This window comes from Oryzias latipes, chromosome 24 (assembly GCF_002234675.1).
Source record: "Oryzias latipes chromosome 24, ASM223467v1".
NCBI classification, from domain to species: Eukaryota; Metazoa; Chordata; class Actinopteri; order Beloniformes; family Adrianichthyidae; genus Oryzias; species Oryzias latipes.
In genome coordinates this window covers 12,832,695-12,852,145 of record NC_019882.2, presented here as the reverse complement: position 1 = coordinate 12,852,145, position 19,451 = coordinate 12,832,695, and the positions used below count along the sequence as shown (strand labels likewise).

Genomic DNA, 19,451 nt, shown 5'->3' with positions numbered 1-19,451 from the left:
AATACTTATTCCAGTCAAAATATGTAGTTACATCAGACGTGACATGTTGTGCTTCAGATAAACAGTTTTTTTGTGCTTTTGCACCTAAAACAATCAATTTTCAGTGAATCCTCAGTGAAGACACACAGACGATTTGTCCACTTCAAAAAACGGATGCAGTTTCCAACTCTTTGGGGTAAAATGGTGATCAAAGAGGCAGCACTCCAACGTGTATCTCTAAGATTAAGCTGCCCATCTGCCACAACTGTGCCAGCTTGGTCAGGTCATTGTGTATTGTGACTCACATGAGGAAACTGGGAACCCAAACAATCTGGAAACTCCACAGCAGATAATGTTGGAAAGCCGGTTTGCATCAGTTTGTCACTGCCTGGTGAAATACTGCCCTCAGTTTTGTGACACTTTAGATAAATGAATCCTAAATTTTTTATAATAAATTTGACTTTTATAGTGTTTATAAGTAGGGATGTCCCGCCCAATCATGTCGTTTTAGACTCAGTCAGAATCAAATGTATCCCGATCAGAGATCAGATGTGTATTATATTCTTATTTATATATTTACTAGGGATGTCCCGATCTGATCACGTGATTGGAAATTGGGAAGAAATCATGTAGTTTCTGAAGTCTGTTTACCAGAAGTCTGTTTATTATGAACAGAAATTTGAAACTGACAAGTGTCTGCATTGATTTGTCTCAACACAAAACAACCTACAAAGGCATTTCAGCAGAAAAGAAAGAAAAAATGTGTTTGTTTTTTAATGAGAATTTAACGGCTGCCAAGGGGCCGTCTACAAAGTGCAAGCTCTGGGAAAAATTGATTGAAAAAAAAAATATATAATTTCTCAAAAACAAAATTCCTAATTGGTTACCACTTTTAAGATCTTTTATTGGAGATATGAATTATATATATGATTAAAAATGTTTGAATTGTTTTGAAGATCCAAAAGCTACAGGACTCAGGATCAGCAGAAGCGACATTTCTATTTAGAAGGCCAGAGAGATACATTTATGATGCCTACCTGCTTCTTTCCTCTTTTGTTAAATATGTAAGACTTAAAAAAGAAGAAACCGGACAAGGAGAAATAATTTATGGAGGGAAGAAGTGAGGGCCGTGACCAATCGCATCAGCTTGTTTCATTCCTCTTAGCAGCAGCAGCAGGCTTGTCTCTGCAGAGAACGCTGATGGCTCCAACACTGATGTTCCAAATGCAGCAGAGTTAAAAGGTGGAATATTTTTGCATCGCATCACTTTCTGCCCCCTTTTAATTAAATATTATATCACTGAATCAAAGGATTCATCAAGCGTTATGCCATTATGAAGCATGGTTCAGAGAGCACTGGCCTCGGCGTCACAGCACTTTGTTGTCTCTCAGCACCAACAACACATCCAGGCCCCAAATCCTCTCAGCAAATGGCAAATCAGCCTCATTTGTTTACCCTCGGGGTTGAGTTGTATCTAGCAATCATTCGTCACAGGACACAGCGCCCCGTCTATCTCTTTCATCTCGCTCCAGTTTGGCCTTGATGTTCGACCTGAATGTGCGGCGCACACCGTCGCTCCGCTCCACTCATCAGTGGACTAAAAATCCAAACAGACATTTGTTTCAATAACTCCAGAGACAAAACCAAAAAAAACGAGATGAAGGCACATCAAGTGGAACATATTCAGAGGACAGGACATCTTTTCTTTTTCTTTTCTTCATCTTTTACTTTTCTCAGTATAAGTAGCGTTTTTTTTTTTTTTGCATTGTAAAAAATAAACAGGAACGACCACTAGAGGGCACTGTAGGTGTATGATTCAGTATTTGCTGCTGGCATCAACGCAGCAGAAGTAGTGACACTTAGTTTTGCCCCGGGCTTGGCAGAATTGTTCTGTGTTTTGTTAACTAAATTTCCCCCAAAAGTGCAACTTACCTTTGAGTTTTTCCTCTTTATTTTGCTTTTGTTTTGTGGGGCCGGTTTAGCTCGTGCTGGTTTGCGGCGCCTTCCGTCCGTGAAACCAGGGTTTGATTCCAGGCTGCTCCCTGTTCCCTTCTCTGCTGCTGTGCCACTCCCAAGCCTGGATAAATTGAGATGGTTGCGTCAGGAAGGGCATTCGGCATAAAACAGAAAGAAAATTTTGCTTTTGTTTTTTTGCTGCTGCAACTTTTATACTCCAGAGCAACTCATTGTCCAAAAAATATCTGAATCTAATTTTAAAAGTGTTCCCAGTGGTTTTTGTTATGAATATGCCATTTTTACCCGCCATAAAAAAAAAACAAAAACATTGGGACATTGTTTCTACAATGTTGTTGTACAAAGTACAATGTTCCTTCAATATCGAGGTTCACCTTTTCGCTGTTTGGCTGATCTCTTTGTTATTATAATCTCACTTGCTTCTATGCTATTTTTTACAATGCACTGTGTCCTGCGTTCTGATTGGCTGTTGAGCTTGTTAATCATTCTGTGCTGCGTCCTGTACAGAATGCGTTCAGTTTGCCACATTTACATACGTTTTCGATCCCATACAGAACTTTGAGTTGAAAACTTCACTTCGATGAAACATTTTGTTTTTAATATGTTCTTGTAGCATTTTGCTCACGATGGAGGCAGTATATAAATAATTTTAACACTATTTTCTTTGTCTAAAGTCCCCCACGACAATTTTTATTAATGAAAACTTTCCCAGTGGTGTTTTAATTATGATTGTGAAGTTTTGAACCAAACGAAAATCCCACGACCTAAAAATCTTTAAAAAAAAACCTCTGTTTCCAAAATATCCTCTACATGGGTACACGTCTGAACCAAATCACCCAAAAGTACCCGGAACGGGTAAGGCTGGTACACCCTGGACAGTCTGCTGCAGGGCTGATGGACCTGGAGTGATGCCGGCTCCCAGGAGGCGATCTGGCAGCCAGACAGAGACCTGCTGCGGGATGGGGAGCCAGCCTGATCGGGCCTCCAAAACTTTATTTTTGTTATTTTCATCAGGGCAATAATAACACGTGCCTTAATGAGGACTTTAACTTTGTTTAATTTGAAATATGAGTGCCCAACAACAAAGTCCGCCTTGAAAGGACTTAAAATACTGCACTGCAGCCATCTTCTCTTCTCCCGCACCTGAGGTGATGTGCACGCTCAACGGAGCAGATCAGGGAGCTTGTGCAATGCGCACACGCTCCTGGGCCGTTGTGACATCACAACAGATCATTCATTCAAACTGAGCGTCTTTGTGACAGTCTTATTGACAGCGATTTAAAAGGAGAAATACTCAAAAATGAAATGATTTCTTATTGCATTTGTTCTCTTTCATAAGAAAAAGGCCACACGGACACGTCAAAAACTCCAAAAACATGTTCTTCATTGGAGGGGGACTTTAAATCAATGTGAATCAGGAGCAGATGAAAAAATGCTGTTTATAAAAGCTTGTAGTTGTTACGTACAAACTACAATGTGCAGGCCTTGAGTGCCCTGCTCCTCTCCATTCTGATGTAGACTACCATATCCATGTACGTCTTTGTTTTCCTCATCCAAACTGGAATCTGGATCGAAACTACACATTTTAAGGTTAACTTTCTTCATAAATGTCCTCCATCATTAGAAAAATGCCACAAGAACATGTTAAAAACAGCATTTTCATCAGAGAGAGTCTTTAACGTAGACATAATAGGGAAGCAGCACTCGTAATGCGACGCCAACTGTGGAAAATGTCAGAGTGGGCATATCCACTCATGGTGGGGCCGTAATTACCCGAAACACAGGAGGACTGAAACAACAGAGGACAAAGCCTATGAGTGCAGTGTGAAAGGAGGAGTGACACAATGACAAATTCACGCCGAGACCATCTCTGATGCTAATGCTCTCCGTCTCTATTGTCAATCAGAGAATCAGAACAAAAGATGACTCATCAATTTTCCACAGCAAATTACCCCCACCCACCTCCCCTCGTGCATTTGAGTAACCTCCCTCTCCCCTTCGTTCTACATCAACCTAAATTGTCTCTGCTTTGCGGTTTAACATGAACTAAATGACAAGCAGCGTGCGCCTCTTTTTCCGACTCATTTCACATTCAGCCTCGAAAATTAAATTGGGACTTCTTCTTCTTTTTTTTTTTTTTTTTGACATCATTGTGTCCTGCTAATGAAAGCAGCAATTAGATGGTGAAAATGAACTCAAGAAAAAAAAGGAGCCCAGATCTCTCAACAGATTATGATGGCATCCGTTTGGATGCTTCAGGAGTGTGTCACCACTGGGGGGCACTCTCTCCCCCCTCTCAGCAGACACAGTGGCCGGTGGAGTAAATGCTGATTGATGTGCAGGGGTCTGGCCCTCTCTCAGCTGCTGGCGCTGGTAATTGCTTCCATCCTCCTCCGAATATGGAGCGCCACAGCGAGGGAAGGAGAACATGATTCCAGCAGGAGCGCTCAGTGAACTCCTCCAAAAGCATCAGCAGAAACGTTCTGCATCCATCCTGGCAGGAGCTTGACATTTACGCCGGAGAGGACCAGGCAGTGGGAAGTGATGAGCTAAATGGCGCTGGGCTAAGTTTCCACTCTCATTTTTTTTTTTTTTTTTAAATCTGCTAGGCTCTACACCCTCCGGTGAGGAGAAAAAATTTAGCAGATATTTAGGATTTAATCTTTTTCAGCTAAAAACGTAATGAGTTTTTACGTGCCTCATTGATCATTATGAGCCTAAGAGGGACAGATATTAAGGTTGCAGAGAAGCGTGTTCACAAGTCCTCTCGGAAAGGTGATCCTGTCAGAGCGGCGGCTGCTGCAGTGATAGGTAGCGTTGTAAACTGCAGCTCCGCATAAAGCTGTTCACCACTTCTGTAAAGATGTTTTAGTTGTTGGGACTCCAGTTTTATACCTGTTTCTTCTTTTAGACCTCCCCGCTCCTCAAACTCTGTGGAGTACAAATGACTGACCTAAACTGTGCTTTTAACATGTTCTTGTGGCCTTTTCCTCATGATTGAGGACATATATGCAACGAATAAAGCTTGAAATTGCATTTCTGAGTATTTTTTTATTCAAGCTGTTGTGAATCAGATGAAAAAAATGCAGTTGAAAAATAGCTTTTTTATGACATAAAAAGCATGCTGGCCACTCCACAACATAGAGAAGAACGGGGGGCGGGGTTGTTTTGGAACAAACAGAAAAAAACTGAAGTGTTGGACAGATTTGACCATTAAAATAATGGTTATGAATCTGTGGACACAGGAGGTTTGCTGCTCTTCTGCAGACCTCAGTTGAGTTACTGTTGTCTTTCTATCAACTGGAACCAGTCTGGCCATTCTTGACTGACCTCTGGCATCACCAAGGCATTTCCACTCTCAGAACAGACGCTCTGTCATGGTTTGTCAAAAGTTCAGAGTGACCCAGATGCTGTAACCCAGAAGGAGACTAGGACAATAAGGTGAGTTAAGAAGTCTTTATATAGAAAGGTGAGTCTTAGGCTTCTTTCCAACAGGGGCGCAGCAGCTGACTGGAGGAGAGCAGCAGCAGGATTCCAGACGAGGGACAGCGTGGAACCAGGGGACAGCGACCAGGTGAGATCCAGAGTAGATTATTCCTGAGTCAGAGACGATAGGGGCAATTAGTAACATGAAGCTTGGTAAACAGGACAAGAACTTGAGCAAGTCAGACTAAGCACCGTGGGAGGAAAACGAACTGGCGTCGAGTGGAGGTCCAGGAACTCCTTAAGAGGCCATGGTGGTGATGAGGGTAAGTGGAGACAGCTGGTCGCGTCCGGAGCAGAGCAGGCAGGGGAGGGGGAGAGCAGCTGGCAGAGGCACCATGTCAGTACCCCCCCCTCAACGACCGCCACCAGGCGGTCCAAGACGACGGTCAGGACGGGCCCGATAAAAGTCGTCGATGAGGGTATGGTCCAGAATGAGGGAGCGGGAAATCCATGAACGTTCCTCTGGACCATACCCTTCCCAGTCCACCAAGAACTGCACCCCCCGCCCACGGCGCCGGACATCCAAGATCCTATCAACCGTAAAGGCCGGGGCGCCGTCGATGGTACGGGCGGGTGGCGGGGAAGCGGACGGCGGGCAAAGCGGACTCTCAGTGACTGGCTTGACCTGTGAGACGTGGAACGTGGGATTCACCTTGAGGGCAGCAGGGAGACGCAGCTTGACACAAACAGGATTTATGACCCGGTCAATGGTGTAGGGTCCAATGAACTTGGGAGCCAGTTTCCGGGACGAGGCCTGTAGAGGAATGTTACGAGACGATAACCAAACCTTCTGGCCAGGTTGGTAGTTGGGACTCACCACCCTATGACGGTTGGCTATCTGGCAGTTGCTCTCCTTGGTGCGGAGGAGAGCCACCCTGGTCTGCAGCCAGATGTCACGACACCGCTGAAGGTGGAGCTGGACCGAGGGCACTGCCAGATCCAATTCCTGGGAAGGAAACAAAGGGGGTGAGTAACCCAAGGAGGCCTCAAAAGGTGATATCCCGGTGGCAGTGGACGAATGGGAATTGTGGGCATACTCTACCCACACCAGGTATTTGGACCAGTCCTCCTGATTCTGAGCCGCCAGACACCTGAGAGCCGCCTCCAGCTCCTGGTTAGCCCGTTCAGCTTGTCCATTGGCCTGTGGGTGGTACCCGGAGGTAAGGCTGACTGTGGCTCCAAGGGCGGAGCAGAAGGCCTTCCATACTTGAGATGTAAATTGAGGTCCGCGGTCGGACACGATGTCACTGGGTATCCCATGGTGTCTGAAAACGTGATGGATGAGGGCATCGGCCGTTTCCATGGCAGAGGGCAACTGAGGCAGAGGAATGAATTGAGCGGCTTTTGAAAAACGATCAATGACTGTAAGGATTACCGTATGGCCTTGAGACGGAGGAAGCCCAGTAACAAAATCCACCGCAATATGAGACCAGGGACGGCTAGGCATGGATAGAGGCAGGAGATGACCTGAGGGGGGCCTGTTGGAAGACTTGGAACGGGCGCAGATACTGCAGGCTGAGATATATTCCCTGACATCCCGTTCCAGGGAGGGCCAGAAAAAACGCCGCTTTAGGAGGCGGATGGTCCTGTAAACTCCCCCGTGGCAGGCGATGCGGGACGTGTGTCCCCAGGCAATGACTTCTGACCTGAGGGATTCGGGGACATACAGTGTACCAGAAGGACAGGAGGTGCCGGCAGGAATCTCACCTTGAGCCTGCTGGACTTTGCTCTCGATCTCCCAGGTGAGACTTCCAACGAAACAGGACATGGGGAGAATGGATGAGTCAGAGGAGGAATCAGAGGAGGAGTATTTGCGGGACAAAGCATCAGGCTTAACATTTCGGCTGCCAGGCCGGTAGGAGATCGTAAAGTGAAAACGATCGAAAAACAAACACCACCTGGCCTGGCGGGAGTTTAAGCGTTTTGCGCTGCGGAGATAGGCGAGGTTCTTATGATCTGTCCAGACTATGAATGGTTTTTCTGCTCCCTCCAGCCAGTGGCGCCATTCTTCCAAGGCTAGTTTTATAGCCAATAACTCACGGTTGCCCACATCATAGTTTTGCTCCGCCTGGCTTAGTTTGCGGGAAAAAAAAGCACACGGTTTAAGCTTCCCAGAGCTTTCCTCCCGTTGTGACAGAACCGCCCCCACGCCAGAATCCGAGGCGTCCACCTCAACGATAAATTGCTTCGTGACATCAGGTTGAATGAGGATGGGAGCTGAAACAAAAAGGGACTTAAGTTTTTTGAATGCGGAATCGGCAGCAGGGTTCCAGGAGTAAGTTTTATTGATGGAGGTGAGTTGAGTGAGAGGCGCTGCAATACTACTGTAGTTACGGATAAAGCGGCGGTAGAAATTTGCGAAACCCAAAAACTGTTGGAGCTTTTTCCTGGTCTGGGGTATTTCCCACTGGGCAACGGCCTCAATCTTAGCTGGATCCGGACGTATGTTGCCTGCTTCGATGATGTATCCCAAGAATGGGACGGTGGAAACATGGAATTCGCACTTTTCGGCTTTAACAAACAGCTGATTAGCCAATAATCTTTCTAGAACTAGGCGAACATGATGTTTATGCTGGGAGGAATCGGAAGAGTAGATGAGGATGTCATCCAAATATATGAAGACAAATCTGTTAAGGAAATCCCGCAGAACGTCATTTACAAGGCGTTGAAATACTGCGGGGGCGTTAGTGAGGCCGAACGGCATAACAAGATATTCGTAATGACCTAATGGCGTGGTGAATGCGGTCTTCCATTCATCCCCCTCACGGATTCGCACGAGGTGGTAAGCATTACGAAGATCTAGTTTTGTAAAGATTTTGGCTTGCTGGACAGATTCAAACACGGAATCGATTAAAGGGAGAGAATATTTGTCCTTAACCGTGATCTGATTTAACTCACGGAAATCAATGCAGGGACGTAGAGTCTTGTCTTTCTTTTCTACAAAGAAAAAACCTGCACCGACAGGAGATGATGAGGGGCGAATGTGACCTTGGGACAGAGCTTCCTGAATATAATTCTCCATGGCAGTCTTTTCTGGACCCGAAAGTTTATATAGTTTCCCCTTGGGAAGGGGGGCGCCGTTTAATAGCTCAATGGAACAATCATAAGGTCGGTGAGGCGGAAGTGAACTAGCTTTAACTTTACTGAAGACCGTACGAAGATCGTGATAACAGGCAGGAACGTTTGACAGGTCGATATCCTCTTGAGCTGAATCAGGTACGTTAGTAATGGGCAAGGCGGAATGGAGACAATTAGCCAAACAGTAGGTACTCCAATTAGCAATACGGGGCGAGCTCCAGTCAATGTGTGGATTATGAATCTGGAGCCAGGAGAACCCCAGGATTATCGGGGTCTGAGGACAGTGAGTAATGAAAAACTGAAGGTATTCCCGGTGATTTCCCGAGGTGAGAAGGAGTACGGGACCAGTGCGCTTAGTAATGCGAGTGAGTTGTTTGCCTCCTAGGCCGGGATTAGCGAGAGGTTCAACAGGAAGAGAGAGTTCTTGAACGAGACGTTGATCGATAAGGCTATGTTCAGCCCCAGAGTCTATGAGAGCCTCGAGTTCGAAAACCAGATTCTTGTGACTGAGCTTGACTGGAACACATAAAAACTTGAAACTGTGAATGAGTTCAGCATCTCCTCCCCGTGGCCTGTTATCTAACGGGGGGCTCGGGAGTTTTAAACGTGCGCGGCAATCGGAGACCATATGACCGGCTTGGCCACAATAGAAACATAAGCCCTCGTCCCGTCGTTTATCACGTTCCTCGGGGGATAGTTTTGAGTGACCGATCTGCATGGGTTCATGGGGAACATTGTCAAGAGTTTCACGGTTAGAAGGTTGAACCGCATGCATAGGAGGAGATGGATTGACCGGAGACTTACGTTTTTGTTCTGCGAACCGTTCCCGTAACCTGATGTCTGACCTTAGGGCTGCGGTGACAAGGTCTTCAAAAGAGTCCGCCTCTGGCTGAGAACATAAATGATCCTTGATACGTTCGTTAAGTGACTGATAAAATATCCCTTTTAGAGCAGAGTCAGGCCAACCAGCTTCGACCGCTAGAATGCGGAAGTCAATCAGATGGTCGCTTACCGGGCGGTTACCTTGTTTGAGACTTAGTAACCGCCGGACTGCTTCTTCCTGCTTTCGGGGCTGATCGAAGACGAGCCGGAATTCTCCAATGAAACTGTCGTATGGGAGATGAGCGATAGGATGCGAGGCTAGAAAAGCTTGGGCCCATTGTAGCGCCTTACTGCGGAGAGAGTTAACAATCAATGAGATTTTGCTGTGGTCGGAATGGTAATACCTTGGAGCCTGCTGGAAAATGAGTTGGCACTGTAGTAGGAACCCTCCAAAGGCATCAACATTGCCGTAGAAAGGTTCCGGCTGAAGGCGGACATTTTCTGGGATGTCGGCGGAAACGGAAGTGGCTTTGTTGACGGAATCGGGATCTTGAGCAGCGGCTGCGGAATTAGCATGTTGGCTAGTAGATGCACTGAGGAATTGCGTGATGCTGTCGAGGCGACGAAAAAGATCCCACTGAGCCGAGGACAGGAGAGTGATGGCCTCCGCTTGATGAGTAAGAAGATTTTCTTGTATGGATAAGGCATGTTGGAGCCCTTCCGGGTCAGCTGGGTCAGGAGTTGGGCCAGTTCGTTCTGTCATGGTTTGTCAAAAGTTCAGAGTGACCCAGATGCTGTAACCCAGAAGGAGACTAGGACAAAAAGGTGAGTTAAGAAGTCTTTATATAGAAAGGTGAGTCTTAGGCTTCTTTCCAACAGGGGCGCAGCAGCTGACTGGAGGAGAGCAGCAGCAGGATTCCAGACGAGGGACAGCGTGGAACCAGGGGACAGCGACCAGGTGAGATCCAGAGTAGATTATTCCTGAGTCAGAGACGATAGGGGCAATTAGTAACATGAAGCTTGGTAAACAGGACAAGAACTTGAGCAAGTCAGACTAAGCACCGTGGGAGGAAAACGAACTGGCGTCGAGTGGAGGTCCAGGAACTCCTTAAGAGGCCATGGTGGTGATGAGGGTAAGTGGAGACAGCTGGTCGCGTCCGGAGCAGAGCAGGCAGGGGAGGGGGAGAGCAGCTGGCAGAGGCACCATGTCACGCTCCCTGGATATGTTCTCTTTATCTGACCATTTTTTTTAAACCCTAGAGCTGGTTGTGGGTGAAAGGTTTCTGAAATCCTCAGACCAGCCCATTTGGCACCAACAGTCATGCCGTGTTCTAAGTCCCTTTAATCACCTTTCTTTCCTGTTCTGATGCATCGAGCTGCTGTCATGTGATTGGCTGATTAGAAATTTGAGCAGTGAACAGGTGTAGCTAATAAAGTGGCCAGTGAGTGCAGTTAAAGTAAATATACAGCTCTGGGAGATTCAAAACCAACAAAGGCATTAGAAAACAGTTTAGAGTCAATCTCTCTCTACTGCACCATTAAAATCCTATTTTCATGGTTTAAGTAATTGTCTCTGACATTCTCTAGTTCTTGTAATTTCAGGCTGATAAGGACTAAAGTGGCGTCCGCTGCAGTGTTCACTCTGCAGTATTTTCTTTTTCCTTCTTTTCCAACAAACTCTGCAAAATCCCTCTCTTGTCTTGGGTCCTGCATTGAATTTCTTCTTGTCTAGTCCCTTTTCCTCTAAAGGAGAGTTAAATTTTCCTCCTCCAGGTCCAGCAAGGGCAACTATTACTTAATTAGCTGTCTGATAGTTTGACACCAATCAGCCAGAAGCAATGGCTCTTCACTGAGTTCTGTATTTTAGAATTTTGCAGTACATATTTGTTAATTTTCAAAAATCCTCATTACAAATAGTTAGCCTTTTAAAAAAAAATCCTTTTTCTTATACACAAAAAGAAGAAGTTGCAGGATAAAAAAGTGAATTCAAATGGTGGTAAATGATGCCTAAATTACGGAAAAAGTGAAAAATATCACAACAAAAATGTACAAAATATATTTAAAGTCTAACTACAATCAGGCTTTGATCTATGGGAAACACGCTCTATACCGTCCGTTTTTAGACAATAAAAAACAAAAAACTGTGTTGTTTTCTAGGACTTAGTTTCTGCTCTGAGATTGTTGGCGCATTGTTAGCCTGCTGTCACTTCCCATCATCTCTTTGTCTACATGCTGTCCCGTTAGCTTACAGCCCCTTACAACATCTCTTTTTCTACAAATGCATCAGAATGGAGTGGAGCACAGAGATATTACCAGTATCTACAAGCTTTTTTAAGCTGCATTTTGTTTCGTCTGCACCTGATTTGCAAGTATTTCAATAAAGAAATACTCAGAAAAGCTATTTTACGTTTTTAAAAATGCCACAAAGAGTCTCATCGGGTCCCTTTATTTGGATTGTCACCTGAAATAATTTTTCATTCTTTAGTTTCATTCAATACATTTTAAATATAAACTTTCTCGTGAATTAATAATAAAGGTAATAATTCTTATTAAGGTTTTTTTTTTAGTAAAGACAGATGTGAAACTGAAAAAATGGCTGGAGTATGAGCTGTAAGAGCAACAATAGAGGTGATAAACAAAAGTCTTAGATTTTATTTAGATAAATATCACTCGTTTTCTTGAATCTACTCAAATTTCTGAAAACAAACCAATATTTCTCATTTCAACAGACTGTATCTTGGAAATAAAGGGAATTTGTGCAAAAAGCACCCACTGCAGTGATGGCCGACGTTCCAAAACACTCGTCATTTACTTCACAGAGGAGCTTTCAATTCTGGAGCATGCCAGTCCGTGGAGCTTCGATTATTATTAATAGATGTGGGTTTTAACGCCCAGCACGGATGAGGACAGAATCAGATACATGCTGAACTACAGTAAACCACAACTCCAGAAGTACACAAGTGTGTTAAAGAAACACAGAAACTGTTACTCTGAGTAAAAAAAAAAGAGGATAAGGAAAGAGAAAGAACAGGCAGCATTGCTCCTTTATGTTGCCTCGCAGGATAGAAAAAGCAGGAGTGCATCAACAAATCCTATCAAAGTAGACAGCAAGCTCTGGTTTTTCCCTGGCTTATGAACCCACATGTTTAGAAAAAAATCATCCCATTTTTAAAAGCACTTTTTTTCTAACACAAAATTGTCTCTATTTTTGTTGAGGTGAAAACTAACCCCTTCTTCTGCAGCAGAAATTACATTCTTTTGTATTTTATGGAGGGCAGGACAATACCTATTTATGGTTTTACTTTATTCTGATTTATTGTTAATTTTCAATAAAGCCATTTGAGACTTTACAATTGTACACTTCCTAGTTTTAATGTTTCTCTTTGTAGCTAGATAGCCTAACATCCATCCATCTATTTGTTTAACCCACTGTTTCCCTCTCAGGGTCATGGGTTTTTTGGAGCCCGTCCCGGCTACTGTTGGGTGAAGGCGGGGTACACCGTGGACAGGTCACCAGTCTGTCACAGGGCAAACAACCACTCCCACACACATGTAACGCTTTAGAGTAACCAATTAACCCGACAAAGCATGAGAGGAAGCTGGAGTCCCCTGAGTAAACCAGGGCCTTCTTGCTGTGAGGTGAGAGTGTTAACAACTGTGTCAACGTGCAGCCAGATAGTCTAACAAACTTTATTCAATTGGGTGAATAATGGGAAAGTTTACTTGTAAGTAAAGCATAACCTTAGATTTAGGCCAGACAACTGTTAACTTGTTTTGTCCACAGTTTGGGGGAGTGCTCACACTTCCTACATAAAGTGGACTATCAAGAGAAACAATTTTTTTTTTCTTTGCCAATCAAACTCTTTGTGTTTAGCTGAGAACTTCAGTTAGGTGGGACATGAGAATAAATTGTACAACTTTGTATTGTTTTTTTTTGTTTTGTTTGTGTTCACTTCTTACTCTTGAATCAACTTGTTTGGGGGTGGAATCCCTCTAAACTGAGATATAACTCAAAAGAAACAAACAAATCGGTCCTGCTAGTTCTCTGTCTTTCTTGTAATGAAAACCCTTTTAAGCTTTAGTCACAACCACCGTTACAGGTGGATACAGGCTGTCTACGGTTGAAAAAGTGATTGTATTCAGGTTATTAGATCCTTCTGGAGTCACGTAAAGAGAACCATACAGTCCTAAACGACAATCGGTAGAGCGGGTGTGGGCACCAAGAGCTGCATTCCTGCTCATTTTCCAACATACCCTGCGCTGCCATGTCCTAATTGGCTGGACACAACAGATCCAGGTAATCAGGCATGAAAAGGGCATGGAATCCTGAATCCTACAGACACACCTTGAGACCCGAAGTTGCCCACCCCTGATTTTTAGTCAATATGAAGCAAGCGCTTTTCGGCATCACCCGTCAGGGGTCGCAACAGCAAATCAGTTTTCACTGACTTGCACAGGTGGTTTGGCAGAGATTTTTACACTGGATACCCTTCCTGACACAACCCTGTATTTTATCCAGGCTGGGGACCGTGACAGGGGGACCCAGACCCCTGTGGCTATATAGTATGGCAATAGCGTGAAGGGTCTTGCCCAAGGACGCACTGGGTGAAGCTCAATACACCCTCTTGGAAGCGAACCCTGATTTGCTATGCGCCAGTCCAACACACAGCCAAATGAGCCATTCAACCGCTCAGAGAGGAAGTCAAAGGGCCCCCAAATAATATACAGAAGAGTATTCTGTAGATTACACTTGGGGAGAACAAAGACAAGGGCTAACTAGAGCCTTCTCTCTGTGATACAGCAGTGGTGGCTAGGGATGTCTCAAATTGGGCCAACCCTAGTGCGAACCACCAGGCAGCCCTCAATGACACCTGCTTTTATGATCTCAATGACAAATAACAAACCGAAACATCAAGTTTCAAGTAGTACTAATCTAGTTTAGGTGAGTGCTTACACTGTCCACATTAATCAAGGTGTAGACCAAACACTTCAGTGAAAGCACCCTACATTAGCTAAATAAGTCATAAAAGCAGGGATGGCAAACAGCATAAAAGCATTAAAGTCGCTGGTTCGTGTTTTGTTTTCATTAATTCTTGATTTTGCGTGTCAGAACAGAGCTGTGCAGTGTTAAATATATCTTTCACACATGTGACATCTCACCCCTTAAGTGCTGAAGTTGTCACACCACTCTGAGTAAGTTGTCGCTCTGAATTATTAACACATGCAACCCACGGCCTAATTGCAAATATTCTGTTTTTTTTCTTTAAATCCCTATGAAGATAAACTCATGAAACGATGAGCTGTCTGTAACATATTTCATCAAACCATATCGTGTGGCCGCTCAGGTTTAGTTTTTCGATCTGCAAAGACAAAATCCCATGTAATGGTATGAAACATGGCTTGGCATTTTATTGACATGCTCATTTATTAGAGCAGGCTGTTGGTGGATGAAACCTCACAGATGAGACAGAAGCACTCCTCTTCACCAGATAATGAACTACCTACGATTTGTCTTTTTCTATCTAGTTTCCTCCCTTTCGGGGAATGCCTGATCAAATTGTATTAGCCCAAGTAGCGGAAGGGTTGTCCTTGATCTCCTCATTAGAGGATGGATGGGTTTGGGGCGTAACATCCAATCAACCCATCATTGTGTTACATCCTCTTAAGGGTCAGACACCAAGAAGACTTCACACTAAGGTAACTGATCTGCTAGATAGTGATTATTTTACATAAATCCATATTAAAAAGGTTTAAACATGTGACTTTCAACAGGTTATAAGAAAAAAAACTTCATTTTAAAATAGATTTTTAACACAACGAGGCAAAGAGATTTTATTTTCAAGCACAGTCAAGTTGGGTACTTTGGGATTTTACCTTGCCCACCTCAACAACTTTCCCAAAATGGTTTTATGGAGCTTTACTACTTTCTTTGAAGGCCCAAAGCATTTTCCAGTCCCATTCACCCATGCACATACATCCCCACACTGATGGCGGCTCCAACCTACTGGTGCCAACCTATGACCACGAGGAGCAATGTGGGATTCAGTGTCCTGCCCAAGAAAACAGATACATGGGTGGAGGAGGGGGGAATCAAAAACATTTACACACCTTTTGATAAAAAAAATGGTCAACATCACCAGATTAAACATAGGTTCATACTGGCTTTTCTTGGTTGATTTTTTTGAAGTTTATACACAACCAAGCGTGTTTCGTAATTGGGGTGGGGGTGGGGGGGCATGGGCCTTCCATTTCCTTTCCTTTTTTGAGGCATCACTGATCAGGAGTATACTATATAGATTTTAATCAAGTGCCAACAGATGATACATTAGTGGCACGAAAGAAAGTACTCAGACACATCTAATCAAGTAGCCTATCAAATTTTTCCGACTGTAAGGCTCAGCAGATTATAGGGACACATTAGGCAAAACAAAATAGTCAGATAATGTGATATGACTACACTCCCTAGAGAGCCAAGATGGCCCAAGAGGCAGGCAATTGCTTAGAGGTGTTGATGGGAAGTTTTTCTTGGGAACTGTTTTGTTCTTCACTTTTATCTGCAATAATCAGTCTTTGCAGAGAGTGTAAATAACAGATAAGTTAACCTTATTGACGATAAATCTCAACATTGTTCAGTTGTAACATAAGACACAAACCTGTTTATTACATTGAAGCACAGTACGTAGCACTCTACCAGGCTACTGACTACGGTAGGCGTAATGCTCAGTGCGGCTTTGTAGTTTACCAAAAGATTTGGACAGATTTTTTTAGTGACGTGTACCACAGAAAACGGTTCCTGGTCAGCAAGCACAACCAGAATTTACTCATAGTGCACACCAGATTACAAAACACACAGCAGTTTTTATTTTTAAGTGTGGAATTGGCAACATTATTTATGTTTTAAATTCCAGCTTTAAGCACATTCCCTTTGCTGAGCCTCCTGTAGACTTAGCTGACACCAAAACTAAACCCTGCATACATTTGCTCAGTTTCTAGTCTGGATCACAGCGACAGAAATAAAGCTTTTCCTGTCAACTTCTCTCAGTGCCATCCTGAGGGTGATGATTATAATTACCAGCACTTGTTTTTAAAAATGACCTCAAAGCAACAATGGTGAACGAGGTCTCTGCTATTGGATTTGACAATTTAGTTAGATTTTCAACACAAATGTGTTACTTTTACATTCCTGTCACTGTTTGTTTTCCTGGCCTCTCATGAGAAAAAGTTTGAGTTTGGAAAAATTAGCTGCAGGAAATAAGCAGCACAGGAAAAGTTTACTCTGCCGACCTTTTGTGCATCATTTTGTGCATCATCTAAAATAATCAGGTGTGATTTACTGTTTACATTTAGACAGTTTTTTATTTTTTAACAAATTCTATTTTAATTTTATCTTCGGTTCATTATTTATAGGTTTATATTTCTTTGTGTGTAGCAAACTAATTTCATTCCACCTCGTGGTGAAGGACAAAAAAGATCTAAAAGGGAAAAAAAACGATGAAAAAACTGTTGTAAAGTTTACCTATGTTTATTATATGTTTATTTAATACCTTTTGGAAGTGATCAGTGCTATCTGCTTCTGAAGCCACATGGTCAAGAGTCACAATAGGAAGCAGAGCCAATATCTGCACTGATATACACCAGCCAGACAATTGGGAGGCACCATCTTCCCAGTATCCCAAAGTGGACATTGTTTAAAATGTAACGATTCATTTTTATCTTTATTTTGCTACCTTAGATATGTGTGGTAAACTTCATCACAGGTGAGCTGGTACAGGTTCTACTTGATGCTCCATGTGAGTTCTTTACGTGGCACAGACATGACTTTTTTTGCTCTTGGTTAACAGCAGTGCGGCTCCCTTGGAAGAAAGGGTCCTTTCTGGCTTCAATCTTCCCTCGTGGACGTTCACTTGCAGTCACTTTGACTGTAGTCACATTGCAGTACCTCAGCTTTGGTTCTTTTGTTACTGGATCTGCTCCCCTAGACACTTGAGTGGCGCTGGCGAGAGCTCCCGGACGAGCCCCCACAATTTGTTACCGACACCAGGAGTGGCGTCGAAGCAACAAAATAGATTTTCTGTTGAGAACAGAAGAAAATGCCAACAAGAATGAAAACAGGATGCTTTTCTTTCGTCGTACAGATTGCGTCTCTTTTTTTAAAGTCACTTCACATAAAACTCTTTTTTGTTCCTTCGACGCCACTCCTGGTGTCCGTAGCATATGTTTTTAATACTTATCGAATAATTGTTTTTTTTTTCTTGACAGCCCAAGTCTTGTCTTTAGACTTGTCTGTGTTGTGTATTTAACAGTCCCCTCCCACACACATTTGTAAAATAGTCTGATCGGCAGCTGCATAAGCCTCCCCTCTTTTTGGTTCAGCTAGTTTCTGTTAGTTGATTTGTTCAGCTGTTTAACTTGAGCATATTAATGTTCATTTTGTTTTATTCCTGGAAGCCAAATTTGTAAATATTTTAATTTTTGGGCGAAAAAGGAAAATTGTAAATAATCTTCTGTTGTTCTTGTTTGGCTGCTCAGTTCATGAATTTTATACCGAAACATTCTGGATGATTTTGGAAAAGATCTGTTTAGTCAGAGTCTGAAACCATCTGACGACAAGAAAAGAGGATGAGCGTTAGGCAGCCGTGCTCTAACAAAATACAGGTCAAAATGTTTAATTTATGGCAAAAACTAAGCTGAAATTCAAGAAGTCTTTACTCTAATATTTAAGGACTTTATCTGGGTTGTGGGCCATCTACTATATCATGATCGTAACTACCGTAATGTTCGGACTATAAGTCACTCTGAAGTAGAAGTCATAGATGCCAAAAAGCGTAATAAAGAAGAAAAAAAAAATGATTTATATGTCTAACTTTTGGAAGAAATGTATTCAACAAAATTCGGGATCAAGAATGGACATTACATTTTTTTTTTAATCACATGTAATTCACACTATTGAGCAAAACTATGCAAGAAAATGCAATTTATACTCCAAAAAATACTTCAACTTTTAATTCTCATCTGTCATTTTCTAGGACAGCGGCAATATTCCCTTAGAAATTTGCCTGTGAGTTGTGGGCAGGATCGTTTGTGCAGAGTAAGCCTGCCCCTACTTCCTGTAATCCATCTATTTGCACTCTGTCCTGCTAGCTTACAGCCTCCTCAAAACCCTAACCTAACATTACCGGCACAACAAAAATGGTGAGCAATATTGGATCTATCCAGCCATACATTTTTGACCCCGATGCCAGCTCAGACGGAGAAAACAAAGATGCACAAAGATTTAGTCATCTACAAGTGGAGGCATCAGAATGGAGCTTGTGACTTGCAGTAGCATCTTCTACATCACAGCTACCAGCTTTTTCAAACAACATGTTTTGTCTGTGCCTGATTCATAAGAATTTAAATAAAGAAATACTTTAAAAAAAAATGCAAATTTGAACGCAATTTTTCATATATCACCATCATGAAAAAAAAATGGAGATAAATCAATTCTATGAAAAATAACTCGTTTAGCATTTGGTGAAAGGGATGTGGAGCCTAATTTCCTCTTTTTAATCAATCTAAATTCAGAATATATATTTCACTGAGTAATCAGAAAAACAAAAGGCTTAAAAAAATAGGGTTTCATTTTAAACAGTAAATTATTTTTTATATAATTATGAGCTGTTCTAAATCACAAATAGACATCAGTAAAAAGTAGCAGTTATTATGAATCACTGTTATTAGTTTAGGCTGCAAATGAAGAACTTTCCATAGCAAAACAAAGGAAGAAATAACCGCCCTGTCCGATTATGTTCCCTGGCAACAACAAAATCCAGCTCCGTGGTCTCAATATGTCTTTGATTGCAACGAGGCTTCAGGTTTTAAACTATGACGTCATTTTTCTTTAGAAAAGTGAGGACTGCAGCTGGGTCTCCCCAAAATAGCAAAGCTATAAACCTGAGAAAGGATTAGATGACAGAGTCAACTAGTCCCGATCAAGTGAATGGCATCAAACACTGCCTGTTTTTTTTGTAGATCCAGACCCTGAGATCCAACCTGGCCTGGTGGAAGGTTGTGCGACAGGAAGCAGTCGATCACAGACCTTTCTTTGATCCCTCATCTCCTTCTTTTCTTTC

The 19,451-nt window shown here is 43.0% G+C and overlaps 1 protein-coding gene across 1 annotated transcript; it reads right to left on the bottom strand.

Annotated features, from left to right (window-relative positions):
• Positions 1-5,305: 5,305 nt before the first annotated feature.
• Positions 5,306-10,047, bottom strand: LOC111947114. Its single transcript, XM_023953294.1, has 9 exons — positions 9,978-10,047; positions 9,744-9,900; positions 9,530-9,689; positions 9,363-9,406; positions 9,143-9,229; positions 7,147-7,283; positions 6,815-6,917; positions 5,632-6,704; positions 5,306-5,550 (listed from the first exon to the last, which is right to left on the bottom strand). Exons 1-8 carry the CDS (start codon positions 10,045-10,047, stop codon positions 5,792-5,794), a joined length of 1,671 nt encoding a protein of 556 aa, XP_023809062.1. The 3' UTR covers positions 5,306-5,550; positions 5,632-5,791.
• Between the last annotated feature and the right edge of the window lie 9,404 nt (positions 10,048-19,451).